Raw genomic sequence first — 23,530 nt, forward strand, 5'->3', positions numbered from 1 at the left:
CTTAATACAGAGACAAAGTAGCTGATTGTGAGGACATGCAAGGAAAGTGGTCTCATTTGGCCTCTAGGGGTGCTGTAATACACAAATTGAGCTCACATCTCAGCAACTCTTTGGTGTATGAAGTCCAGGGACATGGTAGCTGATTGTGAGAACGCACAAGGACATTGGTGTAATTTTCGCCTCTAGGGGCACTATAACAAAGTAAATGAGCTTACTCGCCATTCCTGCTATAGCGCACTGCTTGGCCCCCACATTGCTGCTTGCAGCTATATTTAATATTGACTTTTTCTGCTTTTGCATTCTCTTTTGATTTGAAAAGAATTCAGCGGATGACATCTGACCACGCTGGTTTGTGTGATCACACTGTGGTTCATCATTGAGTGTTCTTCTTCTTGAAAACTCTAAATCCAGCGCTCCTAAAAGCGCACGCATGTGCATGTGTGTCATGGCTGCTCTATGCACTCTCCTGTCTAATCTTAAATCTATACTGGCCGAGTCCCAGGAGCCGTCCCCTCTCCTGAGCAGCGGACCTCCCCGACTGCTCCTCTCCGAGGGAGCACAGCGATGGCAGAGAGCGGTCAGGAGAGTGAGCCAGCACTGAGGGCTGTGGAGGCGAGGTCACCGGGGCTGCTGCTGTGTGCTGCTGACGACCAAGAGAGCCTGCTGCTCTCCGCTCCTCTCCTCTCCTCTCCACTCGCCCCCTCCACTCATGGCTGCCAAACAATGCCTGGAGGGGCTGGGGGGGATCATTACCGCGCAGACCCCCACCTCACACACACACAGACACACACACACACACACACACACACACACACACACACACACACACAGGAGGACAGCGTGGCAGTCTTACCCCTTCCCGAAGGCACCTCATTAACACCGTGTAGGCAGCAGCAGGAACGACCCACAATCCTCCTGGGTGCTCTTTTTTCTCCTCCTGCAGGGAGACAGAGAGAGCAGAGGCAAGAGAGAGAGAGAGAGAGAGAGAGAGAGAGAGAGTGATAGACAGAGAGAGAGAGGCAGAGGTAAGATGCTAGGCAAGGCAAGCACTCGCACAGTGACTCATTAGGAGAACAATTAGGGGCAACCCAAAGCACAAGTCCCCATAATTAGGCTAAACAAACAAACAGGGTGCGCTGGTAAATAAGCTCCTGTGCTCGCTCCCAGCACAGGTATGGAAGATGCCTCTGCTCAACACCAACCAATTAGGAAGCTAGTTGTGATGGAGGTGGGATGTGTAACATGAGCTTGTCTCCACCATCTGAGCTCCACAACTCGACATGCAAGCAGGCATCCCAACACCAAGGCCTGCGTGGCTCTCAAGGTCTGCTCTCCTACTCAGCTGGCTTATTTTGTACACTGCTCATGTGCATCACCCACACCGCATGCCCAGTCCATTATCATTCATTTTCTGAATAATGTACAAGTGTGTTTTCTCCATCCCCCACATGCTTGATGCAGTAGCTATTAGGGAGGAGGAAAGTGTTGCTTTTCCAGGGTGGAGAGGGCAGAAAGTGGCCTGTCCAGCAGTGATGGACAGAAGAGCTGCTACAGCGTCTGGAAGCAAAAGCACTGTGTGAGCTGCACTGGCATAGGACCAATCTCAACAATGTTCCTGGGTGTTGGGATAACGCTAACCAGAGACAGGGCTCCAAACCAGACCAGTGATGAGCAGTTAAATTGTTTTTTTCAGCTCAGCTACCTCGGACTCATTTTAGCTGTGATTATGCTCTTGAACAGAGCCTGTATTTTCTACAAAGAATTAATTAAGCTACCTACACAGCCAGGATATATTCCAAACACAAGCCCACGCAAAATGTGCTGCTAATCAGTTTAATAAAACTGATGTTCATGACTTGACTACCCAGACTCAAAGGCCTTGCTGATTTTACAGTCAACAACACACAAAATTATTTGATGTTGTCCTCCTCCATGATGGATTTTAACCACAATTCTATTGTACAGTTTTACATTCACACAAGTTTTACTAAGGCCCATACACAAAACTAACATAAGATTCTGTGATCAATTCTATGACCTCCACATTTGGTTGTATGTTCCACTTGTTGCTTAGGACAAAGCCTGGATATGAAGTAGCTTGGTGGCAGAAATAAACATTACAGCTTCCTCAGGTTAACTATGCTCACAGAGACATATATTGGGCCTAAGCCGTATGTGGCATTGCAGAGAGATGGGGCATTTTGTAGCATTGGGTCATCACTAATGTGGACGTCATGGTGTTGTTTTTGTGCCAGTGTTCCTATGGCCATCAGCATATTTGCTCGTTCCTGTGGTAAGGCAATATCATGCTTAAATGTGGCTGAAAGTTCACTTCAGAGCTTCTCCAACACACAAAGAGAAAGGAGAAGTGAAGCTTTCATCGACAGCCTCCAAATTCAATAAAAGTGATTGTGTACGCCTTCAATGCCTGACCTTCAGTCCGTCACAGCTATACTCTAGCTTTGATGGGATTTTCTGGGACATGGGACGAATCAGGTGTGGCAATGTCTATTTAAATGCGTTATCTTGCATGGAGCAGGGCTGGACAGAGAGGCAGAGCGATGCGAAGGCTTTCATGCTGGAGATAGCAGGCTGAGTGGGACCCCCGCAGGGACTCACACATGGGCTGTGTGGCCAGAGCAAAACAAAAGCAGCTAAACAATAACAAACAAACCAAAATCATTAGCCATACCAAAGCATGAGCGTAACAAAAACAAACCCGTGGCCTGGGCGATAAAGCTAATGAGCTCTCGGGAGTGCCGTTCTGTGAGTACAGATGCATGGAGGAGCAGGGAGAACGGATGGTCAGTCAGACCTGCGTCTAGGAGAAAGAAGTCAAGGACGACACTTTCCTTGTGATGTTTAGTGATATAGTTCCACAACAACAGCTTTGTGAAAAACACAGAAGCTCTGCAGAACGGCCTGGTTAGGCAGTCAAAATATGATGCAGGTTACAACTTAAAAACAAAACTGACACCCATCAAACAAGCCTATCCAGTGACAGATATATTAATAAGTCAGCAGCAATCTGAAATCTGCAGCAAGCATTTTATAAAATGATGTGAGTAAATTCTGTACACAGAGTGTACACATTAAATATGTATAATACATATATCAGTAAGTAGGTGAGGAAGGTAGGGAGGCGAAGAGAGCTAGAAATTACAGAAAGAGAGTCTGGGTTTGCAGAAGGGGTAGTGTATTATTCTACCTGACAAGCAATCAGATGCAACAGCTCCCCTAGTGGTGGCAAAAGGCACTGCTTCAGTTTGCTGTTCCTGAAGTTCTCTCGCAGCAGCTCTGTGAACATTGCCACGGCCTGTAAAACAGAAACACACACACATGTAATCATGTAAGCATACAGACACAGACACAGACACAGACACACACACACACTCTCTCTCTCTCTCTCTCTCTCTCTCTCTCTCTCTCTCTCTCTCTCTCTCTCTCTCTCTCACACACACACACACACACACTCTCTCTCTCTCTCCCTCTCCCTCTCCCTCTCTCTCTCACACACACACACACACACTCTCTCTCTCTCTCTCTCTCTCTCTCTCTCTCTCTCTCTCTCTCTCTCTCCCTCACACACACACACACCACTTTACATTATTACTGAACAAGTACACATTTGAAATCGTTCGCTGCTGATTGTTAGCTTAGGCAGAATGTGCTAGCTGCACGGCTCCATGGAAGACTGCTGGGAGCTGCAGCAGAGATTTGAGTGAGTGCTTTCTGCCTGCTCCATGACAAAGCTATCATTATCACGTTTTTAAAAAGCATTCACAATGACACAATCTGACACCAATGTAACCTTTTTCAGTCTCTCTCCCACACACACACACACACACACAAACACACACACAAACACACACACACATCCCTGTCATTAGTATCTGATGACTGGTAAGCTAGGCACATCGATGTGTGTGTGTGTGTGGCTCACTGCGGCAGCTCTCAGCAGGGGGCTATGCTAATAGGCATGTCTCTGTTTCGCTCGCTCTTTTCACACACTTTCTCCCCCTCTCCCCTTCCCATCCCCTCCCACTAAACACAAGGCTTCCCTTCGCTCACGCTAAAGCATCATAAATGATGAGTTTGCAGGGAACAGATGTTTGCGGCCCATGTTTGATGTGTTTTGGCAGGAGAGAGACTCGCCGAGGGAGAGGACGCCTCGCATGCAGAGATGGGGAGATGCACTGCTGAGGACCAGAGCCACGGCGCCACTTCCACACCACTCCACACATCCGCCAGTGCACTGCACAGCCTCACACCCAAATCAATACAACCCATACTCAGGGGGGAGTCTGCCACAGAGACCATGCAAAAGGAAAGAGCTGTGAACTAATAAATAGCAGTCTGATATGGACACAATATTTCGAAGGGAAGAATACAATTTGGATAATGAAGCCTAGTCTTGTGAGTTTGCTGGCGTTTGACAGTGATTGTCTACTTATGAGATTGCAGACCAACATGTCAGACTGCCCAAAGAGACGGGACCATATCCTGGGATCAGTAATGGCAAGCAGTGAGAGCCGGCATGAGCGGAGGGCAAATAGGACATGCTGCAGGAGAACTGGCCAGGGCTGCGTTAACTAAACAGGCAGGATGGAACAACCCCTAATGATCTCCCAGGGTGGTGCCAAGTGCAGCCAATAAGGATAGTAATCAAGTCCCTTGATTAGTCATGAATATGGAGTCAATGTCACAGGACAGCACTACGTTCAGTTTGTATTACACCTGCTGGGTTATCCGTCTCATCCCATTTGTTTCAGAATCCAGGAAGAGACACAAAAAAAGTTGTTGTAGAATGCAGGGTCACAACTAGGGTTTATTATAAATAACCAGATTTGAGTTTTTTTTTTACTACAGAGGTTAAATCCTACTTTACACTAGTGTATTATAAGAAAACATAGTTGCTCTAAAGGGGATATGTGTTATGCTTTATTAGCTACTGCATTGTTAGCATTCTAGCTTGATTCAGTTTGATTGCTACTTTCATTTGAAGGAAAGTCTTTGATGAACATTGGGTTGCGAATGTAGCATTACCAATTCAGGATTTGACAAAGGAAAATGGGGAATCACATGGGGAAACCCTGTGAGGCATAGGTGTTCCATGTATTCATAATGGGAGGTAGATTCTACTAAAAAGGTCAAATTGTACAGAGTTCACATCCACAACTACAGCACCGCTTTCAAAAATCAGAGATTCTTCACAGTAACAGCAGGCAAGGTAATAAGACCACTACAGTACATTCTAAATGGCCTCCACAGAATGGCCTGGCCATGTAGTGTTGTTACAGAGAGAGAGAGAGAGTACAGCAGGCCTTCTGCTTATGGGGTGAGTCACGGGTGAATGACAGAGAGACAAAGCCTGCAGCTGAAGGCAAGAGGAGAGATCAGAGCTTCTCTTCCCACCAGCCTTAGCCAATATCTTTACATTCCCTTTCAAAATATCCCTCTCATCATGATCCAGTCCTGCAATGTTTGTTGTCAGTTTAGTATCCAAACTTATGGTATGTTCAAAAGACGTCTAGATTTGCAGATGATTTGATGCTGTGTACAAATATTTGTGTGTGGATGTTGATACCCAGGCTGGCACGCATTTTTAATGAGCAGTTGAAGCTTCAAAAATGTTACTGAAATTAAAACTATGATATCAAGTAACTTTGAATATTTTTTCCCCTTTTTTAATCTCACTCTTGGCTTTTGCTACAGCAGAGTGCATGAAGCAGTATGTGCTTGGGCAGGGTGCCCTGGCCAAGGCCTGTGAGAATATGCAGGATCAGCGTGGCTATGATGCTGAGCTGACCCCGACCCTGACCCTGTGAGGGCAGGCCATCCTCTGCCCCGACAGACCTCACCCGGCCTCTGTGGTTCAGTAGCACACGCACACGGAACTCTCAGTGAATGGCTGCGGTAGATACTACTCTGATGGCCAGGCCTTTCATGGTGTAAGAGGTACAACTATCTAAAATAACCCCCCCGTTCTCTGAGGCAGGCTTTCTACTTCTGACTGCACATTTAGAGCTTCCCTATCATGGATGAACACAAGATGGTTTTCTGCTTTGTTATAGTATTTGGAATGTAAGTGGATTGTTTTAGTTGTCCCACTCATTGAAGAGAAATACAGCTGCATTTGTGAGTCTGGGCTGGTGACTGGATAGTATGTGTGTGGTGTGTGTGTGTGTGTGTGTGGGGGAGAGAGAGAGAGTGAGTGTGTGTGTGTGTGTGTGTGTGTCTGACTAGTACGGGGCTGCCTCAGTCAGGAGGACAATCCATTTAATACTTCATTAGAGTCCCACTCAAATCAGTCATGGGAGACACAAGAGAATGAGGATTATATGGAGCGAGAGCGGCTGAAAGAAGGAGGAAGGAGGAGAGAACTTTTCTCCTCACTACCTGTAATTCCCATCTCCCCGTCTGAAGCCCCTGGGTGACAGGGACTATTTATAGCTGCTTACTGTTGTTGCCATGACAGTGAATTAGGCTGACATCTCCTCCAGCTGCTGTTCTAGGTGGAAGATGAAAGTCTGGCTGCGCATCAGGGCTTAAGATGGGGCTCCCACTCAGAAGCCGCACGCTAACCTGAACTCAGCGCTGGGCTCATCACAATGCTCTTCTGTTCTCTACTCTCCGGCTCTTCTGTCCATTGGGCCCGACACAGCCTCAGCCGTCTGCACAGGCCGTCGCAATCATACAGTCACACCCAGAAAGAGCTCGGGCTATTGTCCTCTAACGTGCTTTGGCAAAAAAAAAAAAAAAGACATTGGGAGCCGTCCATCTCCCGCATACAGCAAAATGGCCGTCGACAGCCGAGGCAAAGGCAAGGCGAGGCCGAAAAGAAATAAAAATCTTTTCAGGAAGCGTCGGTTTCCTTGGACTGGACAAAAACAGACCGCGCGACAAAAATCGGCATGACAGAGGCAGAGCGCTGAGCGTCGGACCCCCGCCGAGACCAAGCACACTAAAATCCTGTGCTCCTCTCCCCCACTTCTAAGCCATATGTCCACAGCACTTATAGCAGCGCAGCAGCAAACATGTCACAAGTGACAGGCGGAGGAAGAGACGAGTGAAGGTAAAGAGAGAGAAAGCAGCCATTGTGCCATGGAGAAGGGAGAGAGAGAAGGGAGGCAAACAGCCAGCGCCGACGCGTCACCGGCCGCCATTTTATTTTTCGTAGAGACTTGTCTCTCTTTCTCCCTCCTGTCGGGCAGCTTTTCATTTTCACAACAGAGAGGAGAAGGGTAAGCGGCTACTGTGCCGGCAAGCCCCATGTAAGCCGTGGATCAAGGTCGGAGGCGCCGGATCCCCACATCAAATAGTATCCTGTTTTTTGAAAATGATTAACCACAATGGCTGCGCTCAGCTCTTTGATGATTTGTGAATGCTTTGGTAAGCGTGTTTGGGCAGGAGAGACTTGTAGCTCGGCTCGCTCTTTAGGAGCCGCTGCTTCTCCAGATACCGCGTTCATGCCAATACTGGACTTCATTAGTGCCACAGTCTGGGTTTAACAAAATTCATTTTTTAAGGTTTCTATAGGGAGTCTAGTGCCCACCTGAGAAAGTGCTATAGTGGCATCTAGTGGCACGGATGGCGTCTCTTCAACAACCACCTCTGGACATCAATTGTGTACATCTCACCAAGGGTGTCCAAAACCCCTACTCCTCCAGGTGCACAACTCCCCTGCATGGTCCCACTACATTATACAGCCATGACGAGAGACACTGCACAGACGCACGATCAGACACATCGTGTGTGAGTGGCAGTGAGTCTGAACCTTGTGTGGAGTGGGAATGAGTGGGAGTGTGCGTGAGTCTGATGGGGGTAGTGAACAACTGCAGTTAAACAAATGAGAGGAACTGAGTGTGTGAGAGTGGATGTGTCAGAGTTTGCATCTGTTGTACCACATGGTAAATGGACACTGACCTCTGATATGGGCGTGTCTTCATTGAGCTCTGTGCAGTGTAGAGCCAGCAGACCTTGCAATCGCATCACTTTGGTCTTCCTGTAATACACACACACACACACACACACACACACACACACACACACACACACACACACACACACACACACACACACACACACACACACACACACACACACACACACACACACACACACACACACACACACACACCCCTCAGAATTCCTCCACCAGAATACCTAATATTATATGACATAAATAGTGCAATGGCAAACAGCCCAGTGTTGTTTCTTACACATGCATAGTTAATCTATGAGATGCTATTGATGAGCATGACCTCTCATGGTGTTGCAGATCTAGGCCTCCTCTCAGAGCCCCTCTACTCACAGTGCAGACAGGAGGGAAAGCATCATACTCACACATCCCAGTTTGGGGCCACACGCAGCTGCTGGGTCAACACTGGGAACTGCCAGAGAGAAGCGGAGTGAACTAGTTTATTACTGGCAAAGGGACGCCGTTTCTACATCATTTGGAAGCATTTCTAAAAGCATCACAACTATACTGTATACCAGGAAGAAAACATGCAAAAATGTACGTATTTTTTTTTGTGTGATTGACATGAACAGATTATTTAAAATAGACAATTATTCCTGATTCTAATCCTAAATTGAAACTAAATTGATTACTATTCAAAACACACAGGCTATTAGTCTCATAGGTTCTTTACATACTGTTTCTTTACATCAAACACTTCATCCCTGTTGTTTATAATACCTCTGCACCAGAAAATAAATAAATTAATACAAACAATAATATATAAATATACATATATTGCCTCCCATTCATGCACAAATATACTAAGAAACAGCCCTATACAAAATGGCTATGTTATTGTTGATATTGTTGATAGCTCCTTCATATTGCCAACTTGAATTCCATATTTATGAAGTATATCAATTTGTAATATTTTCAAACACATCTGATGAATAATTTTGCTATGAGATACACACAGTACATGTAGTATCTCACCAGGGGCTCATCAAAACACACAACACTACAGAAGCAGCTGTATCACTGCAGTGCCACCTGCTGGTCACCTGCAGTTCCACAGCCATGCCTAACAAACAATAACCAAAATACACTATAGACCTCTTAGTTAAACTGTGCATTACCAGCTACAGGTAATCATAAGGGCATCTACTGACTGGACATAACACTCAACCTGGAGGACTTTGGACATACAGAAAACTACAACATCCAGAGGCCACAGAGAGGAGGGGAACACTATAGTAAACTCCAAACTGAGAAAACCCAATGCAGAAAACATTAAGACCTGTGTATGCTGCACTATACTACGGCAGAGAATTAGGGCCACATTAAGGAGAACAAGATTTTTTTTTATGTCTGATTTTTATCATGAAAATATTCTAATTTCATAATTTCATATTTATAATATAATATAATAATTATATGTTCAAAAATTATATTATGATTTAAATAATAAAGTTGAAATGTTGAGAATAAAGTCTAATCAGTTAAGTTGAAATACTTCTTATTCTTCACATTTTGACTGAATTCTTAAAATCTTGACTTTCTACTCAATATTTCAATATTACTCTTCAAATACAAACGAAAAAAGGTAAATCATTTTCTCTCCTTAAGGTGACCTTGTAACTCTCTAACTGTCGTGCTACACTACCCACCCCGATCTGAAATGTATTCGCTTCACCGGTAGAAAGATCTCAGCCCATTCCTCTATGCGTCCAGCAGCAGTATATGGCGGCTGATACGATATCCTGCCGTGTGATTACAGTTTCACATCAAAGGTCAGCGGGAGGAAGAGGAAAAACAAAGCTTGTTTTCCAAGCTGTGGCTATCGGCTTCCTGGGCCTATTAGCCCAGTCTTACTGTGCTTCCCTCTCAACAGAGCCAGTCGGAGCGTGACATGCCAGTCTCAGTCTTACTGTGCTTCCCTCTCAACAGAGCCAGTCGGAGCGTGACATGCCAGTCTCAGTCTTACTGTGCTTCCCTCTCAACAGAGCCAGTCGGAGCGTGACATGCCAGTCTCAGTCTTACTGTGCTTCCCTCTCAACAGAGCCAGTCGGAGCGTGACATGCCAGTCTCAGTCTTACTGTGCTTCCCTCTCAACAGAGCCAGTCGGAGCGTGCCAGCGAGCCACCACCCTGGCACTGCCCACTCCACCCTCCGCTGGACACCACGTCCTGATGATTGACCCAGAGAGTATAGCCACTGGCCATAGAGCGCAAGGCAGGGAAGGGCAGTCAACAAGATGCCTCAGTCAGTTCAGAGACCATTCCCTTTGAAACCCATGTGTCCGATGCATAATTGATAAATTGAAAACAATTCATAATGCATCATAAAGCCGCTTTTTATTGAAGCGTGACAGCTGGCCATGAGATTTTTTCCCCTCTCCTCTTGGCCGTACAGTATCATAATGAATCATTAATGTTTCATATATCGTAGATGCATGAATAATGTATGGGGCACATGAGCCTCCAACTCAACAGATGTTCTTTTCGCACCGCCAAGAGGACAAGGTTCCACTCTGCACTACGTGTGTGTGTGTGTGTGTGTGTGTGTGTGTGTGTGTGTGTGTGTGTTTATGGGGGCTTTAGGCCATGGAGGTTGTATTGCAACAGCATACCCCCCAGCATGTGAATGCCTCATGCTTTTGTATGTGTGGGCATGAATGTGTGTGTGTGTGTGTTGCAGGCTCTACTGTACCAGGGAGGAGTTGATGAGGCGGGTGGTGAGGGTGCGGTTGCCGGGGGTGATGCAGCACAGGTAGCTGAGTAGGTTGAGTTTGGCGCGCGGCGTGGAGCCCTTGGTGCTGTCGGTCACCTCCAGGGCAGCGCTCAGCTGCTGCAGAAACACAGACCACTCCTCCGGGCTCAGCGACACCAGCCTCTCAGCTGCAGCACAACACTGACGGTCAGCTCAACATGGGCACAGGACAGGCTCTATGAGTATGCATCTACATGTGTGTACAGGCACTTTATGCATTTGTTTATTTGGATGAGTAGTTTTGTTAGTTTTACGATGTGAGTTTATGTGTGATGGGTGGGTATACCTGAGTACGCTGGAACACAGAGTGTCTTTGAGTCAAATCGTAGAGGAGCACTCTTCATAATCTGTTCATTCACAAAGATGTTAAAAATGTGACTACTTTGCCCAAATTTAGATCTAGGGTTAGGCTTTATATTTTGTGCTATTACAAAGTCTTGTCACAACAGCTAGACTACCATATTTTGTAGACAACTACTAAACATAAACAAGTTCAGTCATGTAAAAACATGTCGTGCATCATCAAGTGTGCACGTGGGTTAAGGCTGAAAGGCTTGGAAACAAAAACATGCACAAAACATCCACACCAGCACAGTTATAAAACAACTACTAGAATTATAATAAAAGCTGAATTGCATTCCAGTTCCCTACAACATTTAGTTCCATGTTAAAGATGCCTGTGATTATTTTTGTTCTAGATCCTATCACTAGTATGTGCTTGTTTGTTGACCAAAGTATTTACTGGTATCCACAGTGATAAGCATCCACAGATACCATAGCACAGTAAGAGAATGGAATTCAATCTAAATCTAAAATTCTAAAATGTTTCTCTTCCTTGGCACTCCTTGGAACTGTAATTTAGGCCTCCTGAAATAACTAACAAAATAAAATAAATATTGCAAATAGGTGTAATTCAGGTAATAATGTATTCATGTGTATGGTACAGTGCACTAGTACTTCCAGTGCTAGAACATGCTATGTGCTTGTTTATGGCACTGATCAGTAAAGCATGTTTGCCTTGCAGGGGTCTTCAGACCGGCTCACCTTTGGATTATCTATGATAGGTGTGACTGCCAGGTCAGCGTCCGTGTACAACAGCTCCTTAATGTAGGACATGATGTCAGTCTGGCCATACACCAGTTCATCGTCCCCCTGGACAAGAGTGGACAACAGGTATCAGTGCATGTAATTAACCTTACACTCAGAATGAAGCTTGATTAAGTATTACACTGCTAACAACATAAGCCGTGCTTCAGTCCTGGTGGCCATCCAGGAGTTCCAGGCAGTTCCTGAACTATACAGTAGATGGCGCCTTATCCTTAACAAGACAACTCTGCCCAACTGTGAACTGGGCAAACTCTGGCACATTCCAGACCGCTGAGGTACTGTACTGCCCACAGACCGACTGCACATTGCCCAACTGATAACAACTGACAAGAGATGCTGGCAGAGCCGAGTCCGATTCAGTGACAATCCTCAGACAGCATAAATGTATGGACTGCAGTTGTGTTTACACTGGCTCGCTGCCTGATGAGACCTTTGTTAGGCCCATCTCAAGATTAGCGATGACAGACTGGCTCCCTGAACTGACCACAGGCTCCCCCAGCACAAGGAGGCTTTTCAGAATGCATGGCAGAGCTGGAGTGTCCGAGGTCTGGCAGTGTGAGGCGCCTGTGTGGCAGTGTGGCGGCCGGCAGGACTCACTCTGCTCGCGGGCGTCTCGCTCTCCGGCTCTCTGGCAGCACTGCTTGTTCTCGGGGTCGCGCGGGAGCTTTGGGGGGGGGGGGGGGGGATCAGATAAAAACAGCCGGGTTCACTCGTGTTGTTCCTGATACAGTCTGTGTGGCGTGTGCCACTGGAAACAAGCCCTGCTGGCACAGCTAAGCAACAGACATGAATACAAGTACATAATGACCAGAGTTTACTGGACGCTCTTTACACATTTCCCCACCATTAACAATGAACAATCTAACAATCTATTCCTGGAGGATAACAAAGTGAATACAATGGTCATTTCTAGAGAAACTTTCAATCAGCTTCTTTATAAAGCAACATAAACTAATGACTCTTAACCTGTATTTAGCCAATTCTAAATTTGACTTGCAATTGTATCCTTAATATTTCTAATGCCGTATTTGTGCCTCATAATTCTGTGTGTGTGTCTGTAAAGTGTCATAAAGTGTAAAGTGTCATAAAGTCTGTGTGTGGAATTTCAGTGTTTTGCCACTGCATTGATGGATGCACAAACGTGGAACCTTTCCTAGTACCTGAGAAGAAAGACATTCTCTCTAGCATCATCGTCCAAGGCAGACTTGGGTCTGAACTCTGTAACACTATCTGTGGAGAGGGGACAACAGCATTATTTGTAAGAGACAGATTTACAGCTGTTCAAACTGGGCATCACACAAGAGCCCACAGATGCATCTAACCCAGTGGCAGCAACCGTGTGACCGTGTAAGTGATGGACACATCTTGTCCTTTTTGCAAATCTGGACATCATCCATTTAAAAAAGCTATAGGGATGATATATGAGGACAGAAAATGTTTCAGCAGGCACAAAGTTATGTAACAAAGCCAGTGAGATGGTAGCATTCAGAGTTTCATGGGAACTATATGAAGGGATTAAATCCTAATCCAGCGGGACATGCCGGGATGCACACTGATACACACTAGCACGTAGAACACGATCACAGGGAGACTTTTTGTAAATCATCCATACACACACACTCACACACTCACACACACACACCCTTCATCATGTCCATCACGTAGGACTAGGATTGCATATGGCACATAGCTCATGCACATCACGTCGTCCTGTCAGTGTTGCCTAATATCAAGTCATGTCCTCGTCCCGCTCCCTAAAGGCTGCTGGCTGTTGCATAGTTGGAATACTGTAACAGAAGTCTAACTCATTCACTTGCTGTGCTTTAAGCTTTAAGGTCATTGAGTGTCATGGGTGGTGCTGTACAGTAGAGGTGGCACTACGTGCTGGTGTGCAGGCATGCTCCATTACCTAATGTGAACGACTTGCTGAGGTGTGGGCTGCCTGGCCCCGGCAGCCTGCTGGGCCTCCCCTCTGATCCCTGTGCCCCCAGTGACACCAGATGCAGGCTGTGGGAAACACACACACACACACACACACACACACACACACACACACACACACACACACACACACACACACACAGATAAGATCACGTATAGGAGGGCCCACTGGGTTCAGTTTCTCGCAAGCGCTAAACAGAGGCAGCTGCAGCGCAGACTCAGCTCATGTTTCCACCACCCTGTGCCATATGCTTGCCAATCCACCACCTTTTAATGGCATACAGTATGGCAACAACTCCCACACTACACGGGGTGGGGCACCATTCATTGTGATTCAAGTTTCCCAAATCCAAATCACCCAATGTAATTGACTACTTGCCTCTATCAAGTTACAAAAAGGTGTATCAGGTGTCATCCTTTTAGGCAGTCAATGCCTCTCAACTATCCTTTATAACCATTCTATTATTTACAACATACAACTCACAAGCATGAATCCTGTGTAGTAGATACAACAGTAAGTGAGAAACATGAACAGCTTTTCATGTAGATAGCACTGAATCAGAAGTCAACTAAATACGACTTACTGCTTAAAATTCTCTGTTACAGGGATACAGAGAATCAATAACGGGCAAAAATGATATGATGTTTGATTCCTTTAACAATGAACACGCACTTTATAAACCTCCTTAGTCATTAAGAGTTGCTGTTGTCACTTTGAGAACTGTATATCATGCATACTGTACGTATAAAGCTAGATCCTGCACAAACAGGACAACGACAATGTAACAAAATTCTGAGTATACACATATTAGGTAAAGAACATGGCACCATATACATCCCTACAAGCTCCTGTCTCTTCCTGTGTGTAATAATGTGAGTGTTTGCCTCCCCTGTTCCTCTAGAGAGCAGACAGGTGTGTGTGCATGCCTCAACAGTGTGCTGCAGTCTGCAGTGGATGGGATGGAGCCTGGTACTGCATACGGCAGCTCAGTGGGCTTTGTGTGCAGGTGAATAATTGAGCCTCAAACTGAAGTTTTACAGCTATCTGGGTCGGCTGACTATGGAGAAACCACATCAATGGCACACTGTTACATAAGGTAGACAAATGGTCGCACACCTTTGCTGATGCCAACAGGACTCACTAATCATTGTTACGGGGCAAGCGTTGTGCTGGCTCCTTGTTCCGATCATGTGAGCCCTTTGTTCCTTGCCCTCTCAGAGCCCCAACAGCAACAGGCTGAGGTGGGCGGAAACGAGATGAGGCATCCAATCGAGGCAGCGTGCCACAGTGAAGCTGTATGAGGTGCCCGGGGCATCAGGCACCGTAAGACTACCCAGCTGGTAGGGCCACTGGGCAGGATGGGGGGACCTATGGTGCTACCAGTTAGCCTAGCTAAGTGACGTGTTCACAGGGCAGAACAATGAGCTCACTGTTCATCAGAGTGAGGGCTGTTCAAACAGTCTGTGCAAAGCATGTTTGCTCATTCGGGGAGTGTATAACGTAAGACAGGATCAGAGGCAGGGAGTACAAAGAAAAAAAAGAATGGAAAAGATTATAAAAATGGCTACCGCAGCCCAATGACATGCATGTGAACAAAGAAAGTGAACAAAGAAATTACAGTAATAACAACAACAATAACAAAAATAACAGCAAATTAACAGGGAAATTACTATGGACACAAACTGATCTGCTAACAGTACACTGTCTATGGCCTACAGCAGAATGGGGAGAAAGTCCTTGGGGAAGAGTAGTGAAGTATTCTACCTGGAAATCAGGGAGTCCTCTTCTTCCTTCTCCTCCTCCTCCTCTGAAGCAGGCTGATCTGAGAACGCCCCCCTCCAGAAGGGGTGTGACAGGAGTCCCACCCAAGCCAGCCTGTGCAGAGGCAGAGGGAGATGAAGACATGGCACTGGATAGCACAGACTGTTAACAAACTACAGGGCAGCCTGGTAACACATTGATAGTCATTACGCTGCTCACCTCTTCTGTGGATCTTTCTGTAGCAAGTCTGTCAGTAGGCTCTGAAATTCTGGGCTGAGTTTACAGCAGGCAGCTCCTGTGAAGGGAAGTGGTTAATGTTCTTAATAAAGTTTTTAGATTACAAACTTACAAAGTGATCCTGCCGACATATCCATATAGTTGCTACTCTAACCTTTTTGCCTTGGTGTTGGGGGGTTCTCGTGTAAAATGAGGTCACTCAAGTCTGCGAAGGTCTCGGAAAAGAATGGAGGTGTCCCTAGAACATGCATCAGTCAACATGTATCTTGAAAAACAGTCAGTCAACATGTATCTTGAAAAACAAATAAGGTCACTTCTGTGTTTGCTGTTTCAGGGCAGTATATGTCACCTGTAAACATCTCGTAGAAGATGCATCCTAAGGCCCAGAGGTCGCTGGAGACACTGGTGGGCTCTCCTCTGACAGACTCAGGAGCATGGTACACAGGAGAACCTGAAGGAGGGAGGGGGAAGGGGAGCATCCTCAACTAAACAGATCAATATCACTCTGAGAGATTCTTATGTCACATCAATGTATTTGAACAACAAAGTTTTTTTTCCCCCTGTACTACTGAGCTTTCTAGACTAGACTTTTGGTTGTTTTGCATTCTTTTTTTGATGTGCTTGTTTAGAGCAAAACTCCATAATGCTTAATTAAAAGGGCTATGTTGAGTTTCTGTATTAAAAATAACTTTAAAAAAGCAACACAATGTGAAAAAATAACCATTTTGATGTATGCATACAGTATGCTCCTAACATGATAAACAGCCAGAGATGGGCTGTCTCTTTTGTGAAAGCCCTTTGTGCTTCAAGTCAGAAGTGTGCTTGCTGGTGGTGCTTTCAAGACAGCCCCTACAGAATTCTGCACACAAAGTGGCTATGACTATAATTTTCCTGCTTGTTTTGTCACACTCTCTTCCAAATGTGTGCTTGCAATACAGTAATACTACAAATCATTACTCTATCTGTTCATCCGTGTAAAAATGATAAATGGATTATCTCCATGCCGTTACACTGAGGGCATCATTGCACACTAACATCTCTAACATCTGAGTAGAGGTTCTTCTGCTGGAAGGAATGGGCCAAAAACTCTCCCAACTGTTGTATGACACTAAAAAAACTGATCATTTTTAAGATTGTAGACGTTGTTTTATAGGGGTTCAAACCCCTTTTTTTGGAGGCAGGTGCATGCACATTTTTTCACACTACGGCCACTTAATATTTTCTATGGATACATATCCCATTAGCTTCCCTATAGCACGTTTGCTTCTTTAAATGAAAAGCTGAACATATTTCAGGTCATACTTATGCATATTTTCCAAAAATGAGAAATTCTAGTGTCTAGCACCACTGTATGTTACCTTGGATTCGATTCTTTATGTTTTTACTGAGGGCCGTGTCTTTGCTGTCTCCAGCCCCTGGTTCTGCTGACAGGACCAAGGTAAAGAACTCTTCCAGGCTTTCACCCTCGGCTTTGGCCAGACAGAAATTTGAGTACTTCAGTGTACCAGGACCGTCCAGTAAAATCTGCAGGCAAAGACATGAAGTTGCACCCAGTGTGATACACAAAGTGGGTATTTGCACCCACTAAGCTAAGAGGGCAGGTTGATCACTATACCTTAGCAGGAGTGAGATCAGAGAACACGATACCAGATTCATGGATGTGCTTCAACCCTCTGACAAGGTCAATTCCAAATTCTCTGACAACATCTTCAGAGAGACATTCATCTTGAGATATAACTGCTTCAAGTGAGCCTCCTGAGGATGCAAAAAAAAAAAAACAGGCTAAAGATAAGCCATTGTTTGTAAAGAGTAACAATCCCAAGTTTAAATGATAAAAGATGTTAAAACAGGTAGCCTGACTAAATATCTCTTTCCTGTGTCACAGCAGACTGTACTCATCAGATTAAAATTGTATTCTTAATTAGTATTCTCACTTCTAACTATAATAATTAATAACGTTGAATTACAACATGATCTCACCAGTGCACAACTCCACAACGAGCCATAGATGATTACTGGTTTCATACCACTCATAGAATGACACCACATTATCGTGTTGGATATCATGAGTCAGCCGCACCTGTCAAAACGGCAGATGAGGAAAGTTAGACATCTAAACAGACTTGACATTTGGCCTAACATTTCTTCTACATAAATAAAAAGATAATCTTAAAGGTAGGCCTAAATCGAGTTAAACTAAAACATTACTTACGTGGTTTGTTAATTCGGGTCTTTTTGATTTCTCGCTGCAAATAATTGCAACAAAGTGAATACTACCTTTTCTTCTACCTTTGTATACAACGGACTTGCTTCCTCTCCCTATTTCTTCATATAGAATGAAGTTCTCCATCAGCAAAACTGCTTGTTAGCCAACCAACGAGTCGACAGGTTAGTCCACCTCAAAATACAAGACAAAAACAGAGTCAACGTTGCCCTCGGTTTGGACGAATTTGGTGTCAGCTAGCTAGCGTGTCAACTGGAATAGAAAGAAGCTATTGGTTGGAGACTAGAACAACAAACTGCCATCAACAAAAACTTTAAAATGGCAGAGACATAACGTCAACGTTAATGTGCGATGCGATGCAAGCATCCCCCCAAGTTCCCAAGTTATGCTGTGATCGACATTTTGCAAGATACTCCTTGACAGTAACTAGCTGGTTGCATCTGATAACATCGGGGTAGCTTGCCTAGCCTACTACTACTAGGCTTGAAATTATATGAACTGTCAAATGGTAACAACTTAATAGTTAACGTTAACGTTAACGTTAGCTGGCCAGCTAGCGAGCTGTTGGTTGCTAAAAACGTGACAAACTTAACTGAACTAACTAACGCTGTTGGTGTGTTTCGTTCAAAAATAGCTTAAGCATACCTTTAGGCGTATGTTATTTCTGTAGATTCAGATTCAGATGGGTTGACAACCTTCACGAACAAAATCAAAGAGTACTTTCATAACATTGCCCAAGTTTCTTTGGTGTAACGTTAGTCACTCAAGATTCTCCATCGTTCTGCCGCGCAGTGCAGACAAGGAAAGGTTAGCCCATAGTTTCGTTATAGGTGTACAGGAATCAACATGTATTAAAAATATGAATGTTTTTGAGGGTCTTCTTATGACGTCGCTATTAAATTAGTTATATTAGTAAGGTAGAAATAATTATTTCTGTATATAAAGTCGGATTACTGTAAAGTGATATATTTTAAGTCGTCAAAAAGGTTAGTTCACCCCCATTTTTAAGCCGTGCCATCGGTTTCTAGGATACATCGAGGGACGCGATGCGTAAAAAGAGCGCTCATGCTGGCGCTTGAAATGTGAATGAAGTTCTAAGTACAATACATATTCATTTGTTTGAATTGTGCGGCTGTACTAAATGTATGTAACATTTCTTTTTTTCCATGATGAAGTCTTGAAGATCTTATGCCCACTTTTCTTTAAGTAAATGCTTTATAAATCGAATCACTTAAACTCACTGGTGCCAAGTGGGGTTTATCCTCATATTATTTTTAACACTTTATATGGATGGGCCTTAAACCTGTTCGTGGAAAACCCTTTTACTGTCTATGGGAAAATCTCCAGCTGTGGATGGGGGAGTGACGTCATGGTCCATGTTGCCTGTGAGTTTGGAGATTGAGCTACAGGGGGCTCTGGCGAGGAGCGTGGAAAAGCACCGGGCTGAATATAACGTCTTTGCCACCTGACATTTCACTTCGACTGATCAAAGTTACCGTTCCCATCAGATGCTTTATATGTACCGGTAACATATGAAAATAAATTATTGGGAATATAGACCGTGTCGATAACTCGAATACTGTAGCAGAAACTCTTGCGAGCTAGTTAACGTTAGCCACCTAATGTGAGTTTGTGTGTGTTCTTTGTAAGGTTTTTAATCAACTGTCTAAATTGGAGTATCGACTCGCAACAACTACCTATTTGTTGATGTTGGAAACATGTTTTAGAAGATAGAAGATTTTTTGTTGAGTTCAGTCATTGACATCACATTGAGACCATAACGGTGGAGGAGTACCAAGAGACACTTATAAGAATACGAGGACAACAATAAAACTCCAAGGATCGGATCAGCTACAAAGATAGATAGCGCTACATCATTTGCAGAATATTTTTGCCGCTTGGGTAATTGCTTTCATTGGATCCCAGCTACGAACAGTAAGTAACATTTTACCATCAGGTTGGCCATCACATGGGTAGCAACATGTTTGGAGAACAGAATCACTTGCGGTTTTTGTAACCGAAACAAATGTTCAGGATGATCGTGTTGTCGGTATTTGTAAAATGACATATATGATGGCAACTGGAAGACGTGTGTAATGATGAGGTAATGATGCATAACTGAACGTTTTCAATGAAAATTTAAAACAAGTTGAACAATCGAAATGCAAAGTTAGCGGTAGTCAGGTCCCCAAAAATTGTCGCTGGTCAGCGCGCGGTTGCATCTAATAAACTTATTTTATTCTCAGTCAGATTAACTGGATCCGATTTCATTCAAACTTAATCATTCTTAAGCAACGTTTCACTCTGGCAGAATGATGTGACGAGCTTTTAGATTTAAACTTATTTCTAATGGCCACTGGTAGTTCGTGGGAAAGCGGATGTAATAAATGTTTCACCACCAGGTGGTATCAAGTGAAACTGACCTCTGCCCTCTTGCTTTTATTATTTTATATATAAAAGAATATATAAGCTCTGTTTGTTCGTTTTAAAAAAGTAATGTAAGAAAAGTATACGTGAGTAATGCATAAAACCGTGGACTGGTGTTATTTTCTAAACTCGAGACATCATGCACACATCAGTTGTATCTCGCCCATACAAGAGAGCCATGTCATGTGTAGTCATGACAGAACTGTATCTCTAGGCACATCATGTTGACATCACAGCCAATGTGCAAGGAACACTTTTAGAATGTGATGGACAACGGTAACAGATAAATCCAGGTAACAGTCATCATAGTAGTGTACACTGGGAGTAGGAGAGAAAGTTTTGAAGAGTTTGATAAATGGACTTTTGAGTGAATGATCTGTCTGATCAGAATGATCAGACAAAGGTAGATGATCACTGCAGCCTGAAAAATGACAATCTTTGGCAGGTCCGTTTATCTAGAGGGCACAAGGATCAGACGGGGACATGCATGCATGCGTGATTCATAATCCACGTGTTTTAACAGATTGCATCCTAGCTCAATGATTTTAGCCGCTGGATTTCATCACATTATATAATCTTGTCATATGTCAGAGTACAAGGCATTGGCCAGGGTTGTCCTTAGACTTGCCCCTTTGTTCTTGTGTGTGTGTGTGAGTGTGTGTGTGTACGTGTGTGTGTACGTGTGTCTCAATGAGGTGTTAAGCTTTTCATCAGCTGTGACCTCTTTGGAGAGCATGTGCAGGTTTGCTAGCCTGGCGGGCCATCCTATATCATTGAAATGTATAGTCTGGAATCGAACCATTCACCTCGCTTAATCCAAGGGGCGGGCAGAGAATTGTCTTTCAAACTGCCTAGGCATGCAATAGGCCAGTGCCACGACCATATCCGTATCCGGTCGGCAAAACGGCAAATACATCCTTCTTCGAAAGGAATGACTTAAGTGCATTGTGTTGCTCAACTTTCAAAGAAAAGCACAAGTCCAACTCCTCCAAAGTTGACGCCAACTCCGATTCAAACAACCGCTCTTCGTTCGCCATAGCCACCTTCCTTGTTGTTCACCGTCGCAGGACTATCGTTATCCTGTTAAGCCCGCCTTAAGACTAACAAAATAGAGCGCTGTGATTGGATGACGTCCACGGCGTCAGCCAATAGAAATCCCTATGGTTTGATACTAGACGTACAGGCTGAGCAAATTAATTTGCCGCCGCTAGGGTGCGTAGATTTCTAGGCTACAGGTTTGCCTTTGTCTGTGAGGTATAAATAACAAGCATATGCAGTTTGAAGTGGGTTTTTCTTCTGTGTGTCTTGTAGGACCATACAGTCATGTAACTTAGCTATTGTTCATCACAGCTAAGACATAGACATGCAGCTTTATTGTACCAACTATGTGTTGTGTTGTGTGGTCATAGCCAATCCCTTGTCTGCAACCGTTTTCTTTAGCCTATGTGTAAGCTGCTGCTTTATCAAGAGAGTCTCTCTCTTCCTCATGTAACAGTAGACTGTGTTGGTCACAGGCTCACAGTACACTCGTGCATACCCTTTCTTGGTTTGCTCTTTTTTCTTATATTTTTCTTCTCCTTCCACCACCTTACTCATTCTGTGCCAGTCAGAATTGGAACCACTATGTCAAATTGTCAGATCATTGGGATTCTGTCTGAATCTGTGCGCCCAATCTATTAAGGATAGAAGCATAGAAGCTACTAGCCTACATGCCATTTTGCATCCAGGGCTCTGTGGCTATAAATCTTCCTGTTTCTCAGACTCTTTTGACCTTTTCTCTCAAGGGTCATCTTCAGTTTGATGTATGGGATTCCTTTTTATTGACCATCTCTTTGTTCACTGGGGGTGTAGCTTCTACACCAGCTGCCAGTCAATGTATTGTAGCCATGGAAGTGAATGGATGAGTTCAGATTTAAATTTCTCATGCTAACATGTTCATAATCAAAACCTCTGTTGTTTCTCAGAAGTGTCTGGGAGTGGAGTGTTTTCTTCATCAGTTTGTGTGACGTTTGTGTAGCGACAAAATGCTGGTTTCCTCAACTGGCAAAAGTTACTTGAGCTTGCAGTAAAAGCAGAAGTGAGCCACAGAACTATTTATAGCAATATCCGGTCTCTGTGTGTTTAAAGCAGTGTTCATCTTTGTTGATTTGATCACTGTGTGTTCACTAGAAAGATGGCTTGAATGGCTTGGTGTAAAAATGTAATATGGTTCTACTATAAGTTACCAGGAAGTGGTCTTACATGCTAACTTGTTCTGCTATCAGTAATTTGGTGACAATAATGATTGCTTAATTTGGACAATGGAGAAATAAGCCCTTGCCTCTGCTTGCACTGCTAAAAGAAGGCTGTGGATGTCCTCATTGCTAAGAGGAGCCTCAACAAGTCAGGTAAATTGAATTGACTATGTAGCCTACTTTGCGAAATTAAAATGAGTAAAAATTTTCATGCAAAGGTTGTTTGTGTGGTGTTAGGCTTTGTGCTATTTTAGTCTACATAGGCCAGGTTTTGTTGTTATTATGCTTGCACTTCAAACAATTCCTATAAAGACAAATATGTCTTAAATATGAGTTAAAGTCATGTGTTGCCCTAACATTGCCACTTACAACCAATATGAGGAAATTGTCATCTAATGTTCTGCATGTGAAGGATGGTAACAGTGGGAATGGTGTCTTGAAGCATAGGATGTTTTGTCACTGGAAAAAATCTGGGAGACGTTTGGGTCTTCTGGTTTGTATTGTGAGCTGTGGACTCTCTGGAGCCTGTTGAAGTCCAATGGTTCCACAGACTTCTATGCTGGTTTCCTAGCAACTGCAGTCTCCTTTGGACCATTGTTCCATTAAGGGGATGCTTCATGTCATAGGCCCAGACTTTCTCTACCAGTGCCAAGTACCAAACAACTTCAGCTCTTCTCTCCCTCTCTATGGGGACTAGGCCTATGGGTTTGCTGTCTGTGTTGGAATCTTTGAAAACACTCAATTATTAAGTTACTCCATTTTTACTGCAAACAACTATTCTCTCAACACATAGTGTATAGGATTTTTACATCGAATCTGGTTTTCTGTTAATCCACTGTGCCCTGTGGTCAGAGACATTTGTAAAA

The 23,530-nt window shown here is 44.2% G+C and overlaps 1 protein-coding gene across 1 annotated transcript in view; it reads right to left on the bottom strand.

The window, feature by feature from the left end:
- ulk4 (unc-51 like kinase 4) overlaps nucleotides 1-18,933 on the bottom strand; it is an 84,252-nt gene extending 65,319 nt beyond the window's left edge. The window contains exons 1-19 of the mRNA XM_042106370.1: nucleotides 18,649-18,933; nucleotides 17,992-18,177; nucleotides 17,760-17,859; nucleotides 17,395-17,534; nucleotides 17,138-17,303; nucleotides 16,129-16,230; nucleotides 15,934-16,017; nucleotides 15,762-15,837; nucleotides 15,546-15,656; nucleotides 13,749-13,846; nucleotides 13,000-13,069; nucleotides 12,437-12,503; nucleotides 11,777-11,884; nucleotides 11,019-11,079; nucleotides 10,673-10,860; nucleotides 8,347-8,393; nucleotides 7,927-8,005; nucleotides 3,209-3,316; nucleotides 854-937 (exon numbers count right to left, since the gene is read on the bottom strand). Of these exons, the coding sequence (XP_041962304.1) occupies nucleotides 854-937; nucleotides 3,209-3,316; nucleotides 7,927-8,005; nucleotides 8,347-8,393; nucleotides 10,673-10,860; nucleotides 11,019-11,079; nucleotides 11,777-11,884; nucleotides 12,437-12,503; nucleotides 13,000-13,069; nucleotides 13,749-13,846; nucleotides 15,546-15,656; nucleotides 15,762-15,837; nucleotides 15,934-16,017; nucleotides 16,129-16,230; nucleotides 17,138-17,303; nucleotides 17,395-17,534; nucleotides 17,760-17,859; nucleotides 17,992-18,129 (1,827 nt within the window). The 5' untranslated portion in view covers nucleotides 18,130-18,177; nucleotides 18,649-18,933. The remainder of the gene's footprint in view (nucleotides 1-853; nucleotides 938-3,208; nucleotides 3,317-7,926; nucleotides 8,006-8,346; nucleotides 8,394-10,672; nucleotides 10,861-11,018; nucleotides 11,080-11,776; nucleotides 11,885-12,436; nucleotides 12,504-12,999; nucleotides 13,070-13,748; nucleotides 13,847-15,545; nucleotides 15,657-15,761; nucleotides 15,838-15,933; nucleotides 16,018-16,128; nucleotides 16,231-17,137; nucleotides 17,304-17,394; nucleotides 17,535-17,759; nucleotides 17,860-17,991; nucleotides 18,178-18,648) is intronic.
- Nucleotides 18,934-23,530: the final 4,597 nt, after the last annotated feature.

Source organism: Alosa sapidissima, chromosome 10, assembly GCF_018492685.1.
Source record: "Alosa sapidissima isolate fAloSap1 chromosome 10, fAloSap1.pri, whole genome shotgun sequence".
In the NCBI taxonomy this organism is placed as follows: Eukaryota; Metazoa; Chordata; class Actinopteri; order Clupeiformes; family Clupeidae; genus Alosa; species Alosa sapidissima.